Source organism: Nymphalis io, chromosome 10 (genome assembly GCF_905147045.1).
Source record: "Nymphalis io chromosome 10, ilAglIoxx1.1, whole genome shotgun sequence".
Taxonomy (NCBI): Eukaryota; Metazoa; Arthropoda; class Insecta; order Lepidoptera; family Nymphalidae; genus Nymphalis; species Nymphalis io.
This window is the reverse complement of record NC_065897.1, coordinates 12649327-12669497: the sequence shown is the minus strand read 5'-3', so window position 1 is coordinate 12669497 and position 20171 is coordinate 12649327. Positions and strand designations below refer to the sequence as shown.

Here is a 20171-nt window from a genome sequence, read left to right as displayed (position 1 = left end):
TATACTCACTTGTTCTTCTACTTGCTGTGACTCAAGATTGCTGACTATGTTAATAACTTGTGATCCCACAGCTTTAATACTATCTACCTTATCTTTGCCTGCTTGACCGAATTCAGATGAAAGTTCTTTAAGAGCATTTAGCTTTTGTGGACAAGGTAAACCAGATCCTTTGTCGGCTAAACACATCTTTTTTAGCACAGAGTCAAACCAATCATGAATTTCTTGACACTTATTACGGAAGGCGTCTATAATCGCTTGATTGCCCTTTTCTCTTTCTATTGCTTGCAGGATAGTTTTTTCTAAATTATCCAGATCTTCTTCAAGGTTAATTTCATCTTCTAAGCCTAAAACAATATTTGATATTGAAAACATATTGTTTATAACGATTATATATAAAAAAAATGATATATTTATATTATTTACCTTCAGTAGGTATCTCAGTGAGCAATCTATTCCGCTTTTCAGCCAGAGATGCTAAAGCATCATTCATGACCGCCATATCTTGTTTAGCGGCTTCAGGACGCAATTTCGATGGGTTGGAGAGCCATTCATTAGCTAAGGCATTGTGAACATTGATCCAATCTTGGATCTCGACCACTTGTTTCATGGCATCTTCCATACCGCTAACTGCATCCCGTAATGTTTCAAGATGGCTTTGTACCTATTATCACGACAAATGTTTAATTATTTGAAACCATTAAACCTTAAACATCTGTAGATGGATTATAAGAGTTTTGTTTCACATAGATAGATTTGCAATAAATGGCCATAAATTGTAAATTAATTTTGTGCAAGGTTCAATTTGAAAAATAAAGGTTTAAATAAATGCAGTGTATATCGAACATGTTCATCTTCACTTTAATGCTATGTGCTATATTTGGACTGTACATATATCAACAATCAAGATAGTGTTTCCCCGCTTGCATATCTTCATTTTAATAGAAACAATGTAGGAATAATTGCAACTACTTTCTAAGTTCATTTGCAATTGCATGATCTATAAAACATTTTTATCGCAAATGATCAAATACAACTTTACTGACTATTTACATTTAAATAAGACAATGCTAGTTGTAGTATTTACTCAATTGAGTCTTCCCAGTTAAGTTTGTTTCATTTGCAATGTCTGCAAGCGGAGTATTTCATTCGTGTTGTGATAGTGCGTGAAGCAAAGCCTTACCCTTTTCTCGAAAGCCACGAGTTTCTGGCTGAACTCAGGTGCTTCGAGACTCTTTATTAAGGCGTCAAGTCGCGCGCTGCCTACTTCGCTTACATGTTTCTACAACAGACCATGCGTCACACGAGTGCGGGTTAGTAATGTGCAATCAGTGTTTGCTGCGAGACGGAATGTGAATGCAATAAAGACTTTATTTTATTTCGTGCATTCAACAGCACCATTTAAATCATATTTTCGATATGAGTACCGTTTTCTAAATATTAGTTTTAGTGGAGTTCATTGCAAAACGATATTTATTTGATCCAATGAGTTAGACAAATTTTCACACTCAGTCTCACACGATTCGTCACTTTCGCGTGTAAAATTTATTAGTGTTCAAATTCCAAACATATGCGTAAGAATACATTCACACGTTTTAGTGCTAATTATATTTACAAAACTTATCATTTTACTGTGATTTCATTGAATCAAGATAGTGGTTATTTTTTATGACAAATATTGTTATTGCATTACTTATATTTACATATTTTGACTATATTCTTCCTATACTCTTTTTGTTATTTATCGAGGAATGCACGACATGTTTGGGTACAAGGGCGTCGATATATAACGCAAGTATGATATAATATATTTCTGGTATCTTTCGAATAGATAAGTTTCCAAAATCTTGATCCAGTTATGAAGACTTAAGTTTACCAAAACTCAACCGAATATATTTAAATTTATTTTATTGAGGCACGGCTAAATTTTGGTAAATCTTTATTTACCAGGTGCAAAAAATACATTGCCAACGTTAAGCCTGTACATTTTGTCTAACTACGGTCACTATCTACATCAATATCTTCAAATATAAAACATCTTACTTCGACTGGTACAGATTTTAACTCGTTGGTTCTGTTCTTTTTCGGACCTGGCAATCTTAAAGCTCGTTAACATAAATCCATTATCTTTTCTATTTGCTCGTTACATTATATGTATTTACAGTTTTACATAATTTGAAATTGACTAGTATTCCGTCCTTTACTAAACTATAAAATAAGAGAAAAGATATTTTCAAAGAATTTAACTTAGTATATAATAAAATTTAGTATATAATAAGAAAAATGTTAGGACACTCATTTACTGTTTTGAACATCAATTTCGTTTATACAAAATAAAACACCGATAACAATAACACAGCACACGAGCTCGATCAAGTGGGCGGGGCAAGAAGGTCGGAAGCGAGCACGGCCGCCGCCAGCGACAGTACCTGGTCGATGAGGTCCTCGAGGCGCGCGCGCACGTGCAGCTCGCGCGGCGGCACGGGCAGCGGGGCGGAGTCCGCCGGGGACGACGGGCGGGACACGGACGCGGCCGCAGCCGAGCACGCAGCCACCGCCGCTGATAGTCGGGACTTCTCTGTTTGCAGCCGGTTGTGCAGCGCCTGTAGATATGCGCCTCTTCAGAAGTGTCTCAGAGGACTTTTGTCATCTCGAGAGTGCCAGGTGAAAAACTTTGAATGTTGACGCCCTCGGGTGAGATTTACATTTCCTATCGACTTAATTATTTTGAAATTTGATATATATTAACCTTAAAAAATCAAATTAATTGCTTACCCTGGCTTTATCGAGGAGATCACGTCCGTGTGACAGTCCATCCACGGGAACGTCCAGTTCAGTGATGGCCGGTTCGCATTCATCCAAATTGTTCAAGATGCTTTCCAAGGTATCCTCGTACTCCTTGAACTTGGCGAGGCCTTCTCTTAAACGGCGCTCAATCTGCAGCGCAGTAGCCAGCAAACTCTTGTGACTGTCATTAACATTCTTCAGCTGTTTTCCGACGGTATCGCGTATAGTTGGAGTCGTGGCTTCGTATCGCTCGATTTGGGCATGACCCTTAGCCTCCAAGTCATCCAGTGTAGATTGATATTTCTGAATATCATCCAGCAATACAGCATGTTGGGCTAGCTGTTCTTCGGTTTGCTCGCGGTTTGCTATATACAGTGAGTTGTGGGCCATGAGCTGGAAAGATATTTGCAAAAGCCATTTCTCTGTGTCTTGCAACGATTGATGGTATTGGTTGTAGTCTTTAATTTCGGACTCAAGTTCCGCCTTCTTCGCAGCACATTTTGCTTTCAACGCATCACATTTCTTCTCTATTTCTGCTACGGCTTTCTTGACGGCTGGTTTTCTAGCCCAACTGCTGAGTTCAGCGGCCTCACATTTAAGACGTTCTAATTCAGGTGCCTTGTTTTTAATTTCATCCTCGATATGTTTATATTTCTCAAGTAATGTCTTCATTTCACCTAATTCACCACCAGTCGGAGGTACTTTGTCCAGATTTTGTTCTGTGTCTTTGATCCATTTGTTCATTTTAGCCTTTGAATCTTCAAAATCTTCCCATTTACCGATTGCAGCTTTGAGCTGAGCGCTTATAGAGTTAAGGTCAATCTTAAGCTGGTCCCAGCTCTCTTGTAAAACTTTTACGTCGTTTCGGAGACCATCTTGTTCTTCTGGTGGAGTGTTGTTAAGTGCCTTTTTAAATGCTTCTTGTAAAACAACCAGTAAATGATGACCTTCGGTCATTCTATTACTGACAAGTTTCACAGTTTCCAATTTATCTTTCGTTGTGTCAATATCTCCTACTCCGATCGAGTCATGGACTGTTCCGTGAGCAGTTTCCAACCAACGCTGTAGTTCTTCCTTTGCCTTAATAAATTCAGTGTGATCTGATAGATTCTTTTCGCCATTAGAAACAAGGCCTTGAATCTTAGTCAACAAGAGCGTGTATTCTGTTTGAAGGTTCACCGTCTTATCACGAACCCAAGCACAAGCACTAAGCTCCATTAGGTTTTCGCATCTGTCATTAAGCTCTTCCAAAACGTGTTTATTTGCCAATGCTTGAGCCAGAAGGTCCTGTATACAAAATAAATATATAAAAAAATCATAGATATAATTGATTTTTGAAAGAGAGGCATGTGTACCTTATACCAAATAGTTACCATCGCTCATAGACAATGCAGCGCAAGAAGTGTAATACATAGATGTTATGTCTCGATTGCCTGTAATAACACTGGCGAGTGAGCCAGTGTCAGTGAGTGATTCCTTCATGGCGGAACACAGCAGTATAAATAAAAATAAATAATCTGATATGTCCATGGTACACGGCCTCTTACAGTTAAATATGAAAATACAACAAAGTATAGTGCTATTAGAATCCATATTAGGTTATTGCCGATCTTTAAAGTAGTAGTATCTTTTGAATATTGGAAGGTTAATAGAATTATCTTGCATTAAAATAAATAGTCTATAATATACAATCACTAGTGATTAACTGATATTTTATTATTATAATAAGTAATTACTTACTCTACATTTGTCCAAATACTCTGGCGTAATTTTGTCAACCTTTTCAACGGTTTTCAATTTAGCGTCAAAATCTTTAACCCATTTGGTCATTTTTTCCAATGTCTCCATGAAATCGGACCATGCTGTTAAGCATTTCTCTAACAATTTCTTCGTATCTTTACATATTTGCTGCAAGTTCTCCCATTCTATCTTTAATTGCTTTATCTCTTGGTTAATATTGTCTTTGCCTTCATTTCCAGTAGTTTCAAGTACGGCTTCGCTTAACTGAATGGCTTTTTTCAGCAGGGCCTCTCCCTTAGGCAAAGATCCAATGATCTTATTAACGTTTTTGAGTTTCTTCTGAACATCTTCTTTAGCACCGTGAGAATCTGAGCATTGCTGTATTTCGATTTTGCAGTTACGGATCCAGTCGTAGAAACTGTCATATGACTCCTTGTATTGAATATGGGCGTTAACATAATCTTCAAGTTTCTGTGAAAAGTAAATATAATGTATAAATAGTGAAATATTAGGCTCGATTAATAAAAATACACAAAATGTTGTCACCGTGAATATAAGAAATTATATTGAAATACATGATATATTAATATCTTTCAGAAACTACGAATTATAATTATTATTATTGTTAATAAAAATACCAAACGCAGGGCTCAAACATGACAGCGCCGTTTAAAAACAAATGAATATACCCTTATCACCCGCCGCAATAAAATTTTGCATATAAAATTAATAGGAACCATCAATTTCCTTTAAAAAAATTAACATTGTCAAATATATTTACATAAAAAAAGAAAAATCCGAATTTAAATCTCGTACTCGTTTTAAAGAAGGCTGAATAAACAGACTTTGGAAACATAACAAATAAACTTTTGATATCAGATTAAAATATCAGTTACATACGTTAATCATATCATTTACGGTCTTCTTGATGTCGTCGTATCGTTGTAACGTGTCTTCAATGTCTTTCGACTTCAAAGACGAGTCTTCTTGAAGTTTCTCGTTCAATTTATTAACTAAATCTTTGTGTGAGTCGATGTCTCTATTGAAGGTTTTAAACTTCTCTAATTTAGCCTTCTTCTCCGACAGATCATTAAGTAGAGAATCATCTGATTGGATTTTCTGATCGATATCATCAAGCCACTCTACCAGTAACTTATGAACCTAAATGGAAATTAAATAATAGTAATACATTTCGTACATATACATAGATATATCTAATCTCTAAAAAAAACTAAGTTGATTAAACTTTATTGATTGATTGATTGATAAACACATGATTTAACTTTAAAAAAATATATTCTAAATAATAATATTACCTTTGAAATATCATCAAATTGCGACGCCCTGTTCGTCAACTTATTACGGACATCTTGCAAATCAGCGATAAGTTTGTCAAACTCCTGCTTGAGATTATCTGTGTCTTCCTGTATCTTCGCCGCTCCAGTCTGTTCGGTGTTCATTATGATCTTCTCCTTTAGTTCTAGGAGGTATCTCAACTTGTTCTGTCCCTGTTCCAACGACTGACGCAGAAGTTTTACAGTGTTAAGTTTGTTGTTGACTTCTTGCAGAGTGTTCGGTATTTCTGCGCATTGATTTAACTTTTCTCTTGTCCTGTCGAGCCAATCTTGGCATTCTCCATACAGGGCATTGTGTTGCTGGTGCTCCTATATTTAAAAATAGTAAGAAACAAACAATATGTTATAAATAGATTGGTTTACGAAATTAATTGTTAAGTCGCTGTGTGTATTATTACATATGCACAAATGTACATTTTTTATTATAAATATTTATCAAATGAAATATTAATATATTCAGATTTCAAATTATGTAACAAATTTAAAGTAAATTATTGTGTCATAAATTACCTGGTAATGCAGTTCAAGCCTCTTCATCACCTCCTTAGCTAAAGACAATATGGCATTATATTTAGTTGTTAGCTGCGTAATGCCGTTGGATACTCTCGTGTCCGAGCAAGTTTCCAGCAGTAGCTGTGCACGCACATTTAGCTTATCCAATTCAGCTTGCCAGTCGAATAGGGTTTGGAGATGTCCCTATAAAATAAAAATTATATGGTTCACATTGTATATAACCGTAACCGTAACAGTCTGTGAATGTCCCACTGCTGGGCTAAAGACCTCCTCTCCTTTTTTAAGGAGAACTTTTGGAGCTTATTCCACCACGCTGGTCCAATGCGGGTTAGTGGAATACACATGTGGCAGAATTTCAGCGAAATTAGACACATGCAGGTTTCCTCACGATGTTTTCCTTCACCGTAAAGCACGAGATGAATTATAATCACAAATTAAGCACATGAAAATTCAGCGGTGCTTGCCCGGGTGGACTAGGCCATCTCAGCTTTTATATAACGTCATTGTATATAACATCAAATGTAATTCGTATCTATATATATATTCGTATCTATATTCGTATGTATACTATAGCTTACGCACTTGATACATAGTTAAATATTACAATAGATGATATAATTTTTGTTTTTTTTATTATTATTTATATTGAATAATATTAATAAAATACTAATTTGACTCATCCGCCATTCAATGCTTATAAAAGAGTGGGAACAAGTATAGCAGCCGGCAAGCAAAGTGAGTATTCCTAAGGTATCGTAATAATCAAATTAATAATTATTTTTATATTGTGTAATATTATATATATGTTATATTATCTTACTATAGTGTAATTATGTAGTAATGTTTATCTTTATATATACAGTAAATAAATAACTTTGGCATTAATGTAATGTTATTTTGTATGTTGAACAAAACTGACTACAATTATACAATCAACAATGACATACAATAATACATTTAACTGAAAATATTTACAAATGAGTTCTCGATGTGGACCTTACATGCTTATATGAGAGCTTAAATAAAAGTAAATTTACCTGGAATTCCTCTAAAACAATTTTCTTTTGTTCTAAGTTATTCTGCAGTTTGTTGAAGGATTGCACCAGTTTCTCAGTCTTAGACAACCAATCCAAGGCTTCCTTGTATTGCTCTTCGTATTCTGTCCATTTCACGATACCGCCCTCAATCAAAGCCTTAGTGTTGTTGAGCTGTTCTCTGCAAACAGAATTATATATTTTAAATGACACTACACGTGGTAAGCATTAAGCTATTCATTCATTTTAAATAGCGTAATGTAATACAGAATATATTTGTACTTACACATATGTATCGTATTCTTCTTGCATAAGAGCTACTTCCTCTTCTATATCCTCTCTATCTTCATCATCAGCGAGGGCACAGGATATCTCCCCTTGTTCCAAAGCCTTTTGTAGCTTCGCTTGTCCCTCGGGTAACTCACTTTCCAATACCTTTAGCTGCGATATTTTGCTACTCAAAGATTCCTTATCTCCAGTTGTATCTGAACATTTACCTAACTTTTCTTTAGCAGCCCTTATCCATTGGACGAAATCTGTACCAGCATCAATGAATACCTGGTGTTGTTCAACAGTTTCTTTCTGTTTTTCATACAAATCTTTAGCTTGCTTAGACAGGCTTTCATATTTACTGGTGATTTCAGACGCCGGAGCTTGTTGCATAAGTTCCGAAGCCTTAGAAGTTACAGACTGTATCATGGGTTCAAACGAAACAATATCTTGAACAATATTATTTGTTTGACGAAGTGTAGCTTTTCTTTCACCAAGACTAAGTCCTGTAGTGAGACCTGCAAGACGATCCTGGCCTTTTTTAGACTTGGCTACTTTTTGTTCGCACACTTCTTGGAGTTTTGCCTCTCTGTCGGAGATCCATTGTTGAAGTTGAGAGTAACTTGAACTATAATCTGCCCATTGAAGCATTGCAGTTTCAAGATGCACTTTAGCAGTAGTCATCTTTTTAACTAAACGATCCCATTCATTTTGTAGTTCTTTGAGTTCATTGTTGATTTTATCTTTGCCGTCAGATCTAGTGTTTCTTAGAACTTTTTCTCCGCTATTAACAGTCGCATGAACAAGGTTCTGGCCCTCTTCACGACGTTTTAATAAGTCTTCAATTTGCTCTAAACGTTTCTGTAAAGCTTCTTTACTACTGTTACTACCTGTTTCGCTTCCGCTACGAGTAATATCCCAAGCATCATTTATCCACTTCTTTGTCTTTTCATAATTTTCATCGTAATTTTTGTGTTGTTCATAATTAGTTTCTACTTTCTTAAGAACATCATTAGCCATATTAATTAATACTTGATACCTGGAATTTAAATGTCTTAGCTGATTGTTGACATACGTATCCAAATGAGAAGCTAGTAGACCAGCGGCTGAGGCATTGAATTTTTCAATTTCGCTTTTTCCTTTATGTAACTGATCTACTATTTCTTTGACATCATTCACTTGAGCTCCTTTTTCCTTTGCTGTACCTAACAGAGCAAGTTTATGATTTTTGATGATAATTTCTTTTTGTTGCAGCCAGTCGGACAATCTTTCATACTCGTCTTTATATTCTCGCCATTGATTAACAATATCTTCCAATTGGCCTTTTTGCTGTTTAATTTCGTTAAAAAGTTGGTCAAAACTCTCTTTTAAAGCTTTCATCTCGTTTTTAATAATTACCTGTCCCTCTGGCGACGTGCTCGCAAGTACAACTTCTCCAGTATGTTGAAGATGTTCTAATAATAATTCACCTTGTGCTTGCTTATTTATCAAAGCTTCTAGAGGAGCAACTGAGTTCTCTATTGCTAGCTTGTCACTTAAAGGCTTAGATTTTAATGAAGGCATCTTTTCTCTTGCCCTGCCTAGCCACTGGATCAGTTCATCATGAGCTTCCTTATATAATCTATGATCTTTATATTGTTCTTCACGATCAGCTAATAGTTTCTTTACTTTATCATATAAAGTGTCAAATTTATTCAGTGTTTCTTGAGCTTTAGATGCAGCCTGATTTTGTTGACCGCTAGCTAACATTTCAGCAGCCTTAGATTTTAGCGTATCAACCTCCAAACGGTCACAACGCGCTTTTTCTTCTACCTCTTTTAGTTTTTCAACTTGTGCTCGTTTATCCGACATAGACGATTCGTACGGTGTCAACTCTGCTAGCATGTTCTCGAGCCATGCATTACTCTTTTGTATCAGTTGTATTTGCTCTAGGAATCCAGCCCATTTAGTAACTGAATCATCCAATAAGTTCTTTGTTTCAATCATACGAGACAACAAAGCGGACCACTGCTCCTGTAAAGCAACTAAAGAGTTGTTGATTGCTTCATGTCCAGCTGGAGCAGTATTGGCCATTACATTTTGTGCAAGTTCGACTAACGATTGAACCTTAGTAAATCCTTCATCCTTTGTTAGTAACAAATTTTGAATAAGCACTAATTTTGTCTCCAAGTCATCTTGTGAACATGAGCTTAAATCAGCACAGAAATCAAGTTTATCTCTAAGCTCTTCAATCCATTGAGAACATTCAGTAACATTACTTGTAAATTCTTGATGAGTCTTAACATACTGTTGCCACCTGTTTGTCAAATCTTTGACTTTTTGAGACAGTGTTTGATATTTTACAGTTAAATCAGATATTTGTGAGCCACGAGGACCCAATATTCCAGTGTAGAGGTGCTGAGCTTTTTCGGTTATATTATCAATCTCAAGTTCCTTTGCTCTTACTTCTCCTTGTAATTCTTGGAAAACGTTGTATTGTTCTTGTTTTTCAGGCAAAGTTGCCTTTAAGTCAACCGCATGAATTTGATTGTCTGTATTCCGAATCCAAGCTAAACATTGATCTTTCATATTTTCATATTCATTCCATTGCTGTATTTTGTTTTCTAAGGACTCAATTGTTTTATTAATGAAAGACACTAACCCTTCCCATTCTTGATGAGACGCGTCTATTTGGTTCCTAATGTTAGTTTGACCATTGCTGACGGTTCCTGGAAGAACTTTTTCACCTAATGAGCGAATTTTATCAATACGACTCTTTTCTTCAGGTAAGCTCACTTGTAAAGATTTTAATTTTTCACAATTACTACTTAATGCCACCCTTTCTAAGTTAACATCGCCCCATAATTGTGCTGTATTATGAGTTGCTTCAACCCATTCTTGTAAATCCATAACAGCTTTGCTGTATTGTTGATGATTGTTGACAATCGCTTCGTATTGTTCAACAAAATTTTTAGCTCGAGCAAGAATGTTATCATGCCTCTGTTTAAGTTGACTTATTTCCTTTGTGATGTTTTTATTGACATCAGGCAAATTTTGTGCGTGGTTTTCTAAATCAGAGATGTCTTGTTGATGCGCAATAGCATCTTGAAGATAGTTTCTATACACATTTAACTGATTGCGTTTTTCATCTAGAGTTGCCTTAAGTTCAATGGTTTTGGGTAGATTTTTCTCAGCTAAAGTTAACCATTCATTAACGGCCTTAAGATTTTCATCAAACGAGGACCATTTGTTGAGTTCAGAATCTAAATCACGCTCAGCTTTAGTAATGTTATCATATAAATTGTCCACGGCTTGCTGCATATCATGAAGTTGCTGTTCAATTAACTCCTTGCCTTCAGGTGATGTAGAAGAATATAATTTCTCTCCTAGTTCAAAAGTATTATTAACTAAAAGAGCAGCATTACGTCTTTGACTTAATAAATCATTTAGGCTTTCCCGCTGAGTATTAATTCCTTCAGGAGTATTCGATGAATTCCTTTGACATTCGTCAAATTTGTATTGTGCAGCTTTTACCCAATCGATACATTGATTATATTTTTCTTGATATGCATTGTGATCATTAACTGCTTGTTGGCATTTTTTAACTAACTCATTAGCTGTGGAATGAACAGATTGGAAGCGTGATGTCATTTGCTGTAGATTCATTGTAATCCTCGTATCATTACAGTTTTCAATGAGATCGCTGAACTCATCAGTTAGTTTGTCGACGTCATTTTCAGTTTTCTTTAAGTTTGCTAAAATTGCCTGTAAAAATGAGGAGAGTAATTAACAATATTATTAGTAAGCTAAAACTACAACGTCTACAATTAGTAACATTTTATTTTGTAAAATCAACGAATTTGATCTTCTGATTGTTAAAAAAACGCATCTTTTTCTAAAATTAGTAATTTTGTAAAATATAGAAGATACATAAAATAGAAAAAGTAAATTATACTGGTAAGTCAAACCAGTTTGTTAGAGTTTCCAAAATTTATTTTTACATGTGAGATTAGATCCTATTCTACTGAAAATTAGACTACACCCTGCTCAATATGGTGCTCATTAAATTAAATTTTGCCTCTTTCCTTACTTGATCCAACGCTTCGCCCAAATTTACGACCGTATTCAAATCAGATTCATGATTATGAATTGCTTTACTCAAATCCTGTTTAAAATATTTCACAATGAATCAAAAATATATTTTCTTCTACAATAAAAATATAATAATAAACCTTACCTGATATTTATTGAGTTGATCAATCTTTTCTTCAAGAGTAGCTTTAGGAGTGTATGTCTTTAAGCTCATTTCTGTGTCATTTAACCAGTGTTGTAATCTGTCATTAGCAGCATCAAACTCGATCCATTGTTGTATTTTTTCTTCAATACCTCTTTTTACATCATGCACCGTGGCTGTGAATTTTTCTAAATCTGCTCTTAATAATCCTAGTTCTCGTGACATACCTTCCTTACCACGGGGTGAAAGTTTAGATCCGTCGTTTTCGATAAGGTCAGATAATATTTTCAATTTATTTGTTCCATTTGGAATAGCATCTAAAAGTTCTTGTATTTTAGCTAATTTACTTAACAAAGCTGCTTTGTTTCCCGTAAAGTCAGAAAGTAAGTGTAAACGATCCCATAAATGTTTTTGATAATCTTGAAGAGATTTTTGTTGATCGCCGAATTGTTGATATATCTCAAATGCATTTTCATGTTTATCAATAACTGTTGAAAGCCTACTTGTAAGAGCATTATATCTGTCCCAAACAGATTTAATAATTGCTGCCATTTCATCGCTTCCACCTTTACTAGAATGAATACTAGCTGCAATGCTTTTAGCTTTCTCGGTGACAGTTTCTATAACTCTTTTATGCGAATTTATTTCTTGTAATAAAGTTTTATTTTTAAGTAACCGTGATTTAATTTCTTGAGCTGAATTAAGAACTACTTTTTCCTCACTTTCAACTATTTTTTCTTTTTCATCTAGCCAAGATAACGTCTGTTGCAATACATCCTGGTAACTAGACCATTGCAAAGTTTGGGATTCGTATTCCTTTTGCTGTTGCAAAATGCTGTCATTAAGTTTGTCCCATCTTTCCCTCAAATCTCTTATTTCAGACCGGATGCTTTCTCTTCCATTCGCTGCAGTTTCAGGTAAAACTTTATCTCCAGCTGTTGTCAATATACCAATTTTATGTTCTCCGTTTTCTCGCTCTAATAGAAAGACTTGCAATTTATTACCTTTATTTTCAATACCTACCTTATCTTCTTTTATTACCATCTGTGATAACTGTTCTTCTAAAGGTTTTAACCAAGTGTCAAATTCATTTCTTAATTGAACGAACTTTTTATGATCTGAAACTAGTTCTAGCCAGTGGTTTACTATGTCCTTAGAAATTAAATGAAGTTGTTGGTATCGACTACTTATTTGAATAACAAGTGGTTTTAATCTCTCCACACCACTTAATAAAATAAGGCTGTGGGACTCATCAACAAATACATCTATTTCTTTTTCTTTTGCGTGAATATCATTACGTAAATCAACATATCTCTGTAACTGAGCTTCTTTTTCAGATAATGTTGAGCACAGTGTTTGATCACGGCACTTAGCCTCCATATCCTTAAGCCATCCAGTTATAGATTCAATGGAAGAATCAAACTTGTTCCAAATATCTAAGGTATGTTTTAATTTTTGCTCAGATGTGCTAATACTATTTACTGCTTTATTAAGTTGTTCATGTAAATTATTGATTTCTGCTTTAATAGCAGAGTTTCCAGCTTCCGATGTGCTTTTGCTCACAGTTGCAAATATATTTCGTATTTCGTCTAACTTACTGGAACCTACTTTTTCAATTTCTTTTAACGCAACAGCAGATTGAAGTTTTCTTATTATTTCAGGTTTTTCTCCCACTGCGTTTTCTATATCCAGTAACTTTTCTGACTGTGAACCGAGCCATTCCTTAAATTGTTGAAGAAGACGCACAAGATCTTCGTGCCTTTTCACACAATCCTCCAAATTGTCTTGAAGATTTTGTGACTTTGTAACAATGTTTTGAAATAGTTGTTTTATAGATTGCAAATATACATTTAAAGAGGCGTCGTGAGTTTGATCTACCAATTGCTGAGCTTTATCGCATACGGATTCAACAAGCTGCACGTGTGACATTATTTCTTGATGTAATATTTTGTGGTTCAGTAGTTGAGCTTTCTTTTCTTCTAGTGATGTTTTTAGTTCAGTATGTCTCTGCATTGCTTTTTCAACATCTTTTAACCATTTAGTTAATTGTTCTTGAGCAAGTGAAAAGTCAGAAAACTGCAGTAAACATTGGTCCAACTTGTTAACAGTTTCTTGGAAACTATCACCAAAGCTGTCCCATAGTGTTCTTATCTTACGAATTTTTTGTCTTATGATTTCTCTACCGTCAGGACTGGTATGAGCATAAAGCTTCTCTCCTAAGCTAAGAAATTCCTCAAAAGCAGGAGTTTTCTTATTTCTAGTCTCATAAAGTTCTTTTGCTTTATTTTGTTTTTCTTGTAAGACTGCATAGTCTCCAACAATTTCATTTAAGTCTTGAAGATCACCTAACATGCCCATTAGCCAACTTTCCATATTTTTATATTCATTTTCAAATAACTGGTGTTCCGATACGAACACTTCATATTTTGAAATAATTTCATTTACCAGATTGTTCAATGTATGATATCTTGTCGCTAATTTGGAAGTTTTTGTAATTATATCAGATTCGCCAGATATATTTTGTTTGTCAGTTAAAGCAGCAAACTCAGTGCTCTTAGATCCAAGTTCTATTTGTATTTCTTTAACTTTTTGTAGATGAGCAATTTTGGCCTCAATATTACTTTTAAGGCTTTGATCTCTAATTTGATTTTCTTTTACTTTAAGCCATTCTTCAAGTTCATCTATAGTTTTTTGACTCTCGTTCCATTGTTTAATAGTATCTTTAAGTTTTTTATCATATTCGTTACATTGTTTTGCAAATTGATCCCATGTAGTTTTTAACTTTTCGAACTCGCTTATAAGAACTGGATGTCCATTTGGACTAGTGGTTTCTAGAACAGTATACAATTGTGATTTCACACCGTCGAGAGCGTTGTCAATTTCTTTTGCCTTAGAGGTAACTTTTTCTATAGACATAATTTTAGAATCTACATCTTCTTTTTGCGAAACCACTGCATAAGTAACTAAACTATTTTCAGCAATTACATGATTAAGTCGATCACGAATATCTTCAAACATTTGGACATATTTTTCATGATCTAAAACATGAGATTCATAAGTAGTAATTCGTTTGCCGAGTTCTGATGACATGTTTTTATACCTGTCGATTATTTTCGTAAGACTTTTTTCAGCATCTTCGTCAGGCATAAGTTTAAGTTTATCAGTAAGCTGTGATAGCATGGACTGATGTAATTCTACTTCTTGATAAATAATTTTAGTAGCATGAAGTTGGGCCTTCTTTTCGGGTAGAGAAGGTGATAGCTTAAATTCACCTAACTCCGTTTCTTTGTCACTTATCCATTTTTGTACCTGATTAAATGTATCATCAAATGATGATCTTTTGTTAATAGTAGTTTCGATATCCTTAATAACGTTATTAAGAGAATCAACTGAATTCTCAAAGTAATCTCTCAATGTCCTAAGTTCATTTCTTATATGTTCACGAGCTTCGGGAGTAACTCCACTGAAAAGTGCTTCACCTGATTCGATAGCACTGTTGAGTAATTTCTGACCAACTTCCTTATTTTCATTTAATTTTTTTACGTGGTCTAAATCGGCAGCTGATGGTTTCGCGTGTTTACTCATCGCTGCTATATCTGCAATTTTTGCATTAGTATCTTGAAGCCAAGTCTTAAATTCAGCAATAGATTTGTCGTATTTAGCGTTATTGATTTTGAGGTCTTTTAATCGATTTATTTGATTAACCATAAATTTACCAACAGTCTGATATCTTGCCTCCAAATGATTAATGTACTGAGAAATACGCGAATCTGGATTACGCGATAAAATTTTTTCACCAATTTCTGTAAGCTTATTTACTTGGTCGCCATACTCTTTTACTTCTCCATTAAGTTTTTCTATTTCGGAAATTTTATCATCAATATCATTTAAATTAACTAGACTTGCGGCTTCTTGTCTAACTCTATTCTCTTTATCTTTAAGCCATTCTGAAACATTTTCTAACATAATTTCATATTCTTGCCACGCTTCAAGATTTTCCTGCAATCGGCTCTTAATTTCATTATAATTAGATGTAAGTACTTCTAAGTTCTTTTGAGCTTTGTCCGTTTGCGAAGCAGCTTCTTGCGCACAAGCTGGTTCAGCTACAATACGTAATATTTCAGAAGCTTCTTTAAGTTCGTCGACTTTCTTTTTACAATCAGTTATTCCATTCTCTACATCTGCTAAAGCAGCATTTTTAACTTCTAGATTGTATTTGTCACTATTAACATCAGGCATACACCACCTAGTTTTATCGTCTAATATTTTCAAATTTCTGTTGAACATACTCAACTTATCAGTGAATAATTTCTGAAGGAATGTAAGTAAAGTTGTTTCAGTTTTGTTTGCATGAATCAGAACACTTTCAAAACGTTTTTGTAATGTACTTAATTCTTTAGGAACAAGAGATTCATAAAATCCTGGATAGTTAGCATTCATTTCAGATACGTTTTGCGTCAGGTTGTCTATCTCGTCATTTAAGTTTTGGAGATCGACTTTACAAGATTGGCATTTCTTTAGGCGATCAAGAATTTTAGCATTATCACCTGACATATCGTCACATTTAATTATATCATCACGAATTTTACTTATGTTATCAGAAAGACGTTTAATATGTTCCTTTAATTTGTTTTCTCTTGATTCTAAGGATGATACTGCACTTTCTAAATTATCAGCTAATGTTTGAAGAGTATCGAATTCATTATCTAAATAATCAACTATCGATGAAACCTGACCCACTGGAATATTTTTGTTTAAATTGGTAATCTGTTCACATTTGGCTTTAATACTATTTTTAAGTCCTGAATAAAGTGGCAATTCTTCTTTATATTTCATAAGATGGTTTTGGCCAAATCTGATTTCTAAATTATCACAAGCGTTAGCAAGGTTTTGTCCTGTTTCACTCAGCCAATTAACAACTTGATTTTTAGTGTCGTCAATTTGTCGCCATACTAAGAGCTGAGATTCTAAATCTTGAATCCTTTTTATAATTGCATCATTAACCTTCTCCCAGTGTGTTTGAGAGTTTAAAAATGCATCTTCTAAAGGACTTGTGTCAAATCCACCTAAAGTAGATGCTTGTTTTAAGACTGACTGTTTGATGACATCCATTTGATCCAATAATCCTTTCGATCGTTTTAGAAGTTCATAAGATTTCTTTGCCTTGTCTAAGAACTGAGCAGTTTGCACATAATCATTGGGTGCTTCTTTGCATTCGTTATGCAGTTGTTCGGCTCTACTCATTTCTTTATCAAAAGCTACTGTAAAGTACTTTAATTCTTGTAAAGTGGTTGATAGAAGTATATATTTATTTTTAGTATCACGGACAGAGTTAACTACTAAATCCCAGTTATTATCTGCTGCTGTAAGAGCATTTTGAATGGTACTCATATTTGGCTGATCTTCTCTCATAAGATGTAATCCTTCTTCTCTCAATTCTTTTCTAACAGATTGTTTTTCTTTTAATTCACTGTCAATACTATCCAATTTTTCTGACATTTCTTGAATTGATGACTCTGTCAATGGAACAGGCTGCTGGGCCATTTCGCTTAAAACTGACTGAACATGATGTAAGATTTCAATTAAGGCCTTGTTTTGCACATTGAACTTATCCCATCTAGCACCAACTTTTTGTACTAAATCTCGTTTAGAAGTTACGAGGTTTAGCAATGAGTCCGCTTTCATTTCTATTTCCCTTACTAAACTGTTTGGTGGTATTATTCTACCAGTGTTTTGGTCTGTAACTTTAATTTTGCCAGGTCCATCTAATGCAGCTGCATCAATTTTCCAATCTCGAGTTTTGGTAATAATATTAACTAGCTCCTGACGTAAGACTTCATAACTTTCAGGGGTTAATTTCGGTCCTTCTATTTGGTATTGAATATGATTTAGTTGTTGTTTATTATCCTCGTACCAGTTAAGAAGCTCCGACCACTTTTGGAGGACAACTCTGTTTTGTTGTATATTCGATTCTATGACTTGGTAATGTTCAGCAATATTGGAATATGTATCACTTAATGACCGCGTCTCTTCTGGATGAGCAGCTAGTGTCATATTTTTAACTTCGTTATAGATGTCAGTGAATTCAGGGAGTTTTGCAGCATGTTCTTGCAGTAATACGTGCATAGATTGAAGCGTGGGCTCTACTTTGTCGGAACTAATTTGATCATAACTTTCAGTCTTTCTTCGGAAATCTGTTATCCAATTGTCAAAGTTGTGAAGTTTGGTGAGGAATTCTTGTCTAACAATGATTTTGTCCGACAGCTCATTGACTTTTGATCTTACTACTTCAGCAAGTGCATTTGTACGATCTTTTATGTCTGTCACTTTATTTTTCAATAAAGCCGCACCTTCTGGTTGAACGCTATGGCAGATGTTATCACATATTTGAGAGAGACTTATTATTTTAGCTTGTTGCTGAGATATTTCGTTACCAAATGATTTAAGTTTATTTAGCTCCCTATCAAGTTTTTCCACGTGAGGTGTTTCAACGTTAACGGAACGACTGCTAAGTAGTTTTTCACCATTTTCAATCCAAGATTCCAATTTATCAGCTTCTTTTTCAAAATGTTCCCAATTCGTAACTAATTTGTCTAGTTTGTTATTCCATTGGTCAGCTAAGTCATGAACAACCGCCCATCTTGAATGAATAGCATCAACTTCGTCTGGTGCACTAGTCTTACCCGACAATTGATGACTGACACTTGACAAAATCTGTAAATTCATCAACTGCTTGTCACAGTCAGTAATCAATGCTCTAGCCTGTTGCTGTAGCTGTTGAGCTTCAGGTAACGTAGTTGGTTTTGGAACATTTCCTACCTTAATTTCAGCCTCTTCTATCCATGGTTTGATTTCCGCTACACCTTTTTGATACTTTTGCCAACTAGCTAAATCATGTTTCACAACCTGTGTTTGATGTTCCATAGATCGTTGTAAATCTGCCATCATTTTTTCGAGTAAAGCTACCTCGCCCTTAAGTTTATTTGCATCCTGCATACGATGCTCTACTGCTAATTTAGTTCCCTGATCTGCCACATTTCTAATAATTTCTAATTTTTCTGCTATAACATTCTGTAAGGCTTGAGATTTTTCAACACGTTCTTCTGGTGTGATATTCTCTGATTGTACCTGAGATATAAGTATGGGACTTTCTTTCTTAATCCAGTCACGAACGTGTTCTAATTTATGTTCAATTTTCACCCATTCTTGATTGAACTTTTCTAAATGATCAACCTTGGTCTGAACTTCATCTTGAACTCGTTCTAATTTACGTTCAATGATTTCTAAATCTTTTTCTAATACAGGTTTTGGTTTATTAGCAGTCAGGGTTTGCAATTCTGCATAAGTCTGCTGCAGTTGAGGTAGTTTTTCAGCTTTTGCTCGTTCCAAATCAGTGTTAACAGCCTTAGTTTCTTGAAGCTCTCGACTTACGTTAGAAACACCTAGCTCCAAACCTGGATGGGCAACGTAGCTCTCAATCTTGTTAATATCAGAAAGTAATTCTTCTTTTTGATATTCATAATTAGACCATACTTTCTGTGTATCGCGGAGTTTATCTAAACGTTCTGTGTTTGATTCATAGGCCGTGTTCCAGCCACTTTCAAGATTTCGTACATCTTCTCTAACAAACGCTGGTGCATTCGCATCTTTAATGAGTTCTTTGCCACGATGAAGCATTGACATGATAGAAGGCCGCTGCCGATCTAGTTGTTGTACTGCAGCTTGTTGTTCAAGCACTAGTTGCTCAACATGTTGAAGTGATTGTAAATCTGGTTCGACCTTCGCCCTCTCCTTCGCACTTTCAAGGATGCAAATAACTTCGTGCACCTCACGGCGGTAAGTATAACATCTTGTATATGTTTCTGTCTTAATCATGGTAATTTCTATAGTGGGTATAAGATTTTTATATCTAGCAATTAGATTTTCCAGTTTAACTTGTTCTTCTTGTGCTTCAGTGTCTGAACAGTGATTGGAAAGCATGTCCAACGTCTGAACAAGCCATTTCATGTCTTCTCGCTTGCGATCAGCCTCCCGGCAGATGTTCTATAATTTTTTTTAAAAAAGATCGATACATTTAAAAGGTCATTAAATTGTTAAAGTAATTATTAAAAATACTGTATGTAACACACAACAGATATTATTTTACGCTATCTACAAAAAAAAGTCAACTGCTAAGAAACTTTGCAAAACTAAATATAGTTACCATTAACTCTTTCAACTGGTCATCCAATGAGAGCGTACAAAAACAAATTAATACTTAAC

General features: G+C 34.8%; 1 protein-coding gene across 4 annotated transcripts in view; it reads right to left on the bottom strand.

The window, feature by feature from the left end:
• Positions 1-20171, bottom strand: part of LOC126771436 (muscle-specific protein 300 kDa-like) — a 139476-nt gene that overhangs the window by 75058 nt on the left and 44247 nt on the right. For 2 of the 4 annotated variants that reach the window (XM_050491305.1, XM_050491306.1), the window contains exons 1-12: positions 11913-14348; positions 7713-11440; positions 7430-7607; positions 6390-6575; positions 5841-6188; positions 5425-5685; positions 4525-4995; positions 2773-4071; positions 2427-2600; positions 1181-1279; positions 424-661; positions 10-344 (exon numbers count right to left, since the gene is read on the bottom strand). In XM_050491305.1, the coding sequence (XP_050347262.1) occupies positions 10-344; positions 424-661; positions 1181-1279; positions 2427-2600; positions 2773-4071; positions 4525-4995; positions 5425-5685; positions 5841-6188; positions 6390-6575; positions 7430-7607; positions 7713-11440; positions 11913-14282 (9687 nt within the window). In that variant the 5' untranslated portion in view covers positions 14283-14348. Of the gene's footprint in view, positions 1-9; positions 345-423; positions 662-1180; positions 1280-2426; positions 2601-2772; positions 4072-4524; positions 4996-5424; positions 5686-5840; positions 6189-6389; positions 6576-7429; positions 7608-7712; positions 11441-11765; positions 11841-11912; positions 19953-20171 lie in introns of those variants that run through there. The other 2 variants (XM_050491308.1, XM_050491307.1) reach the window with 2 other exon arrangements.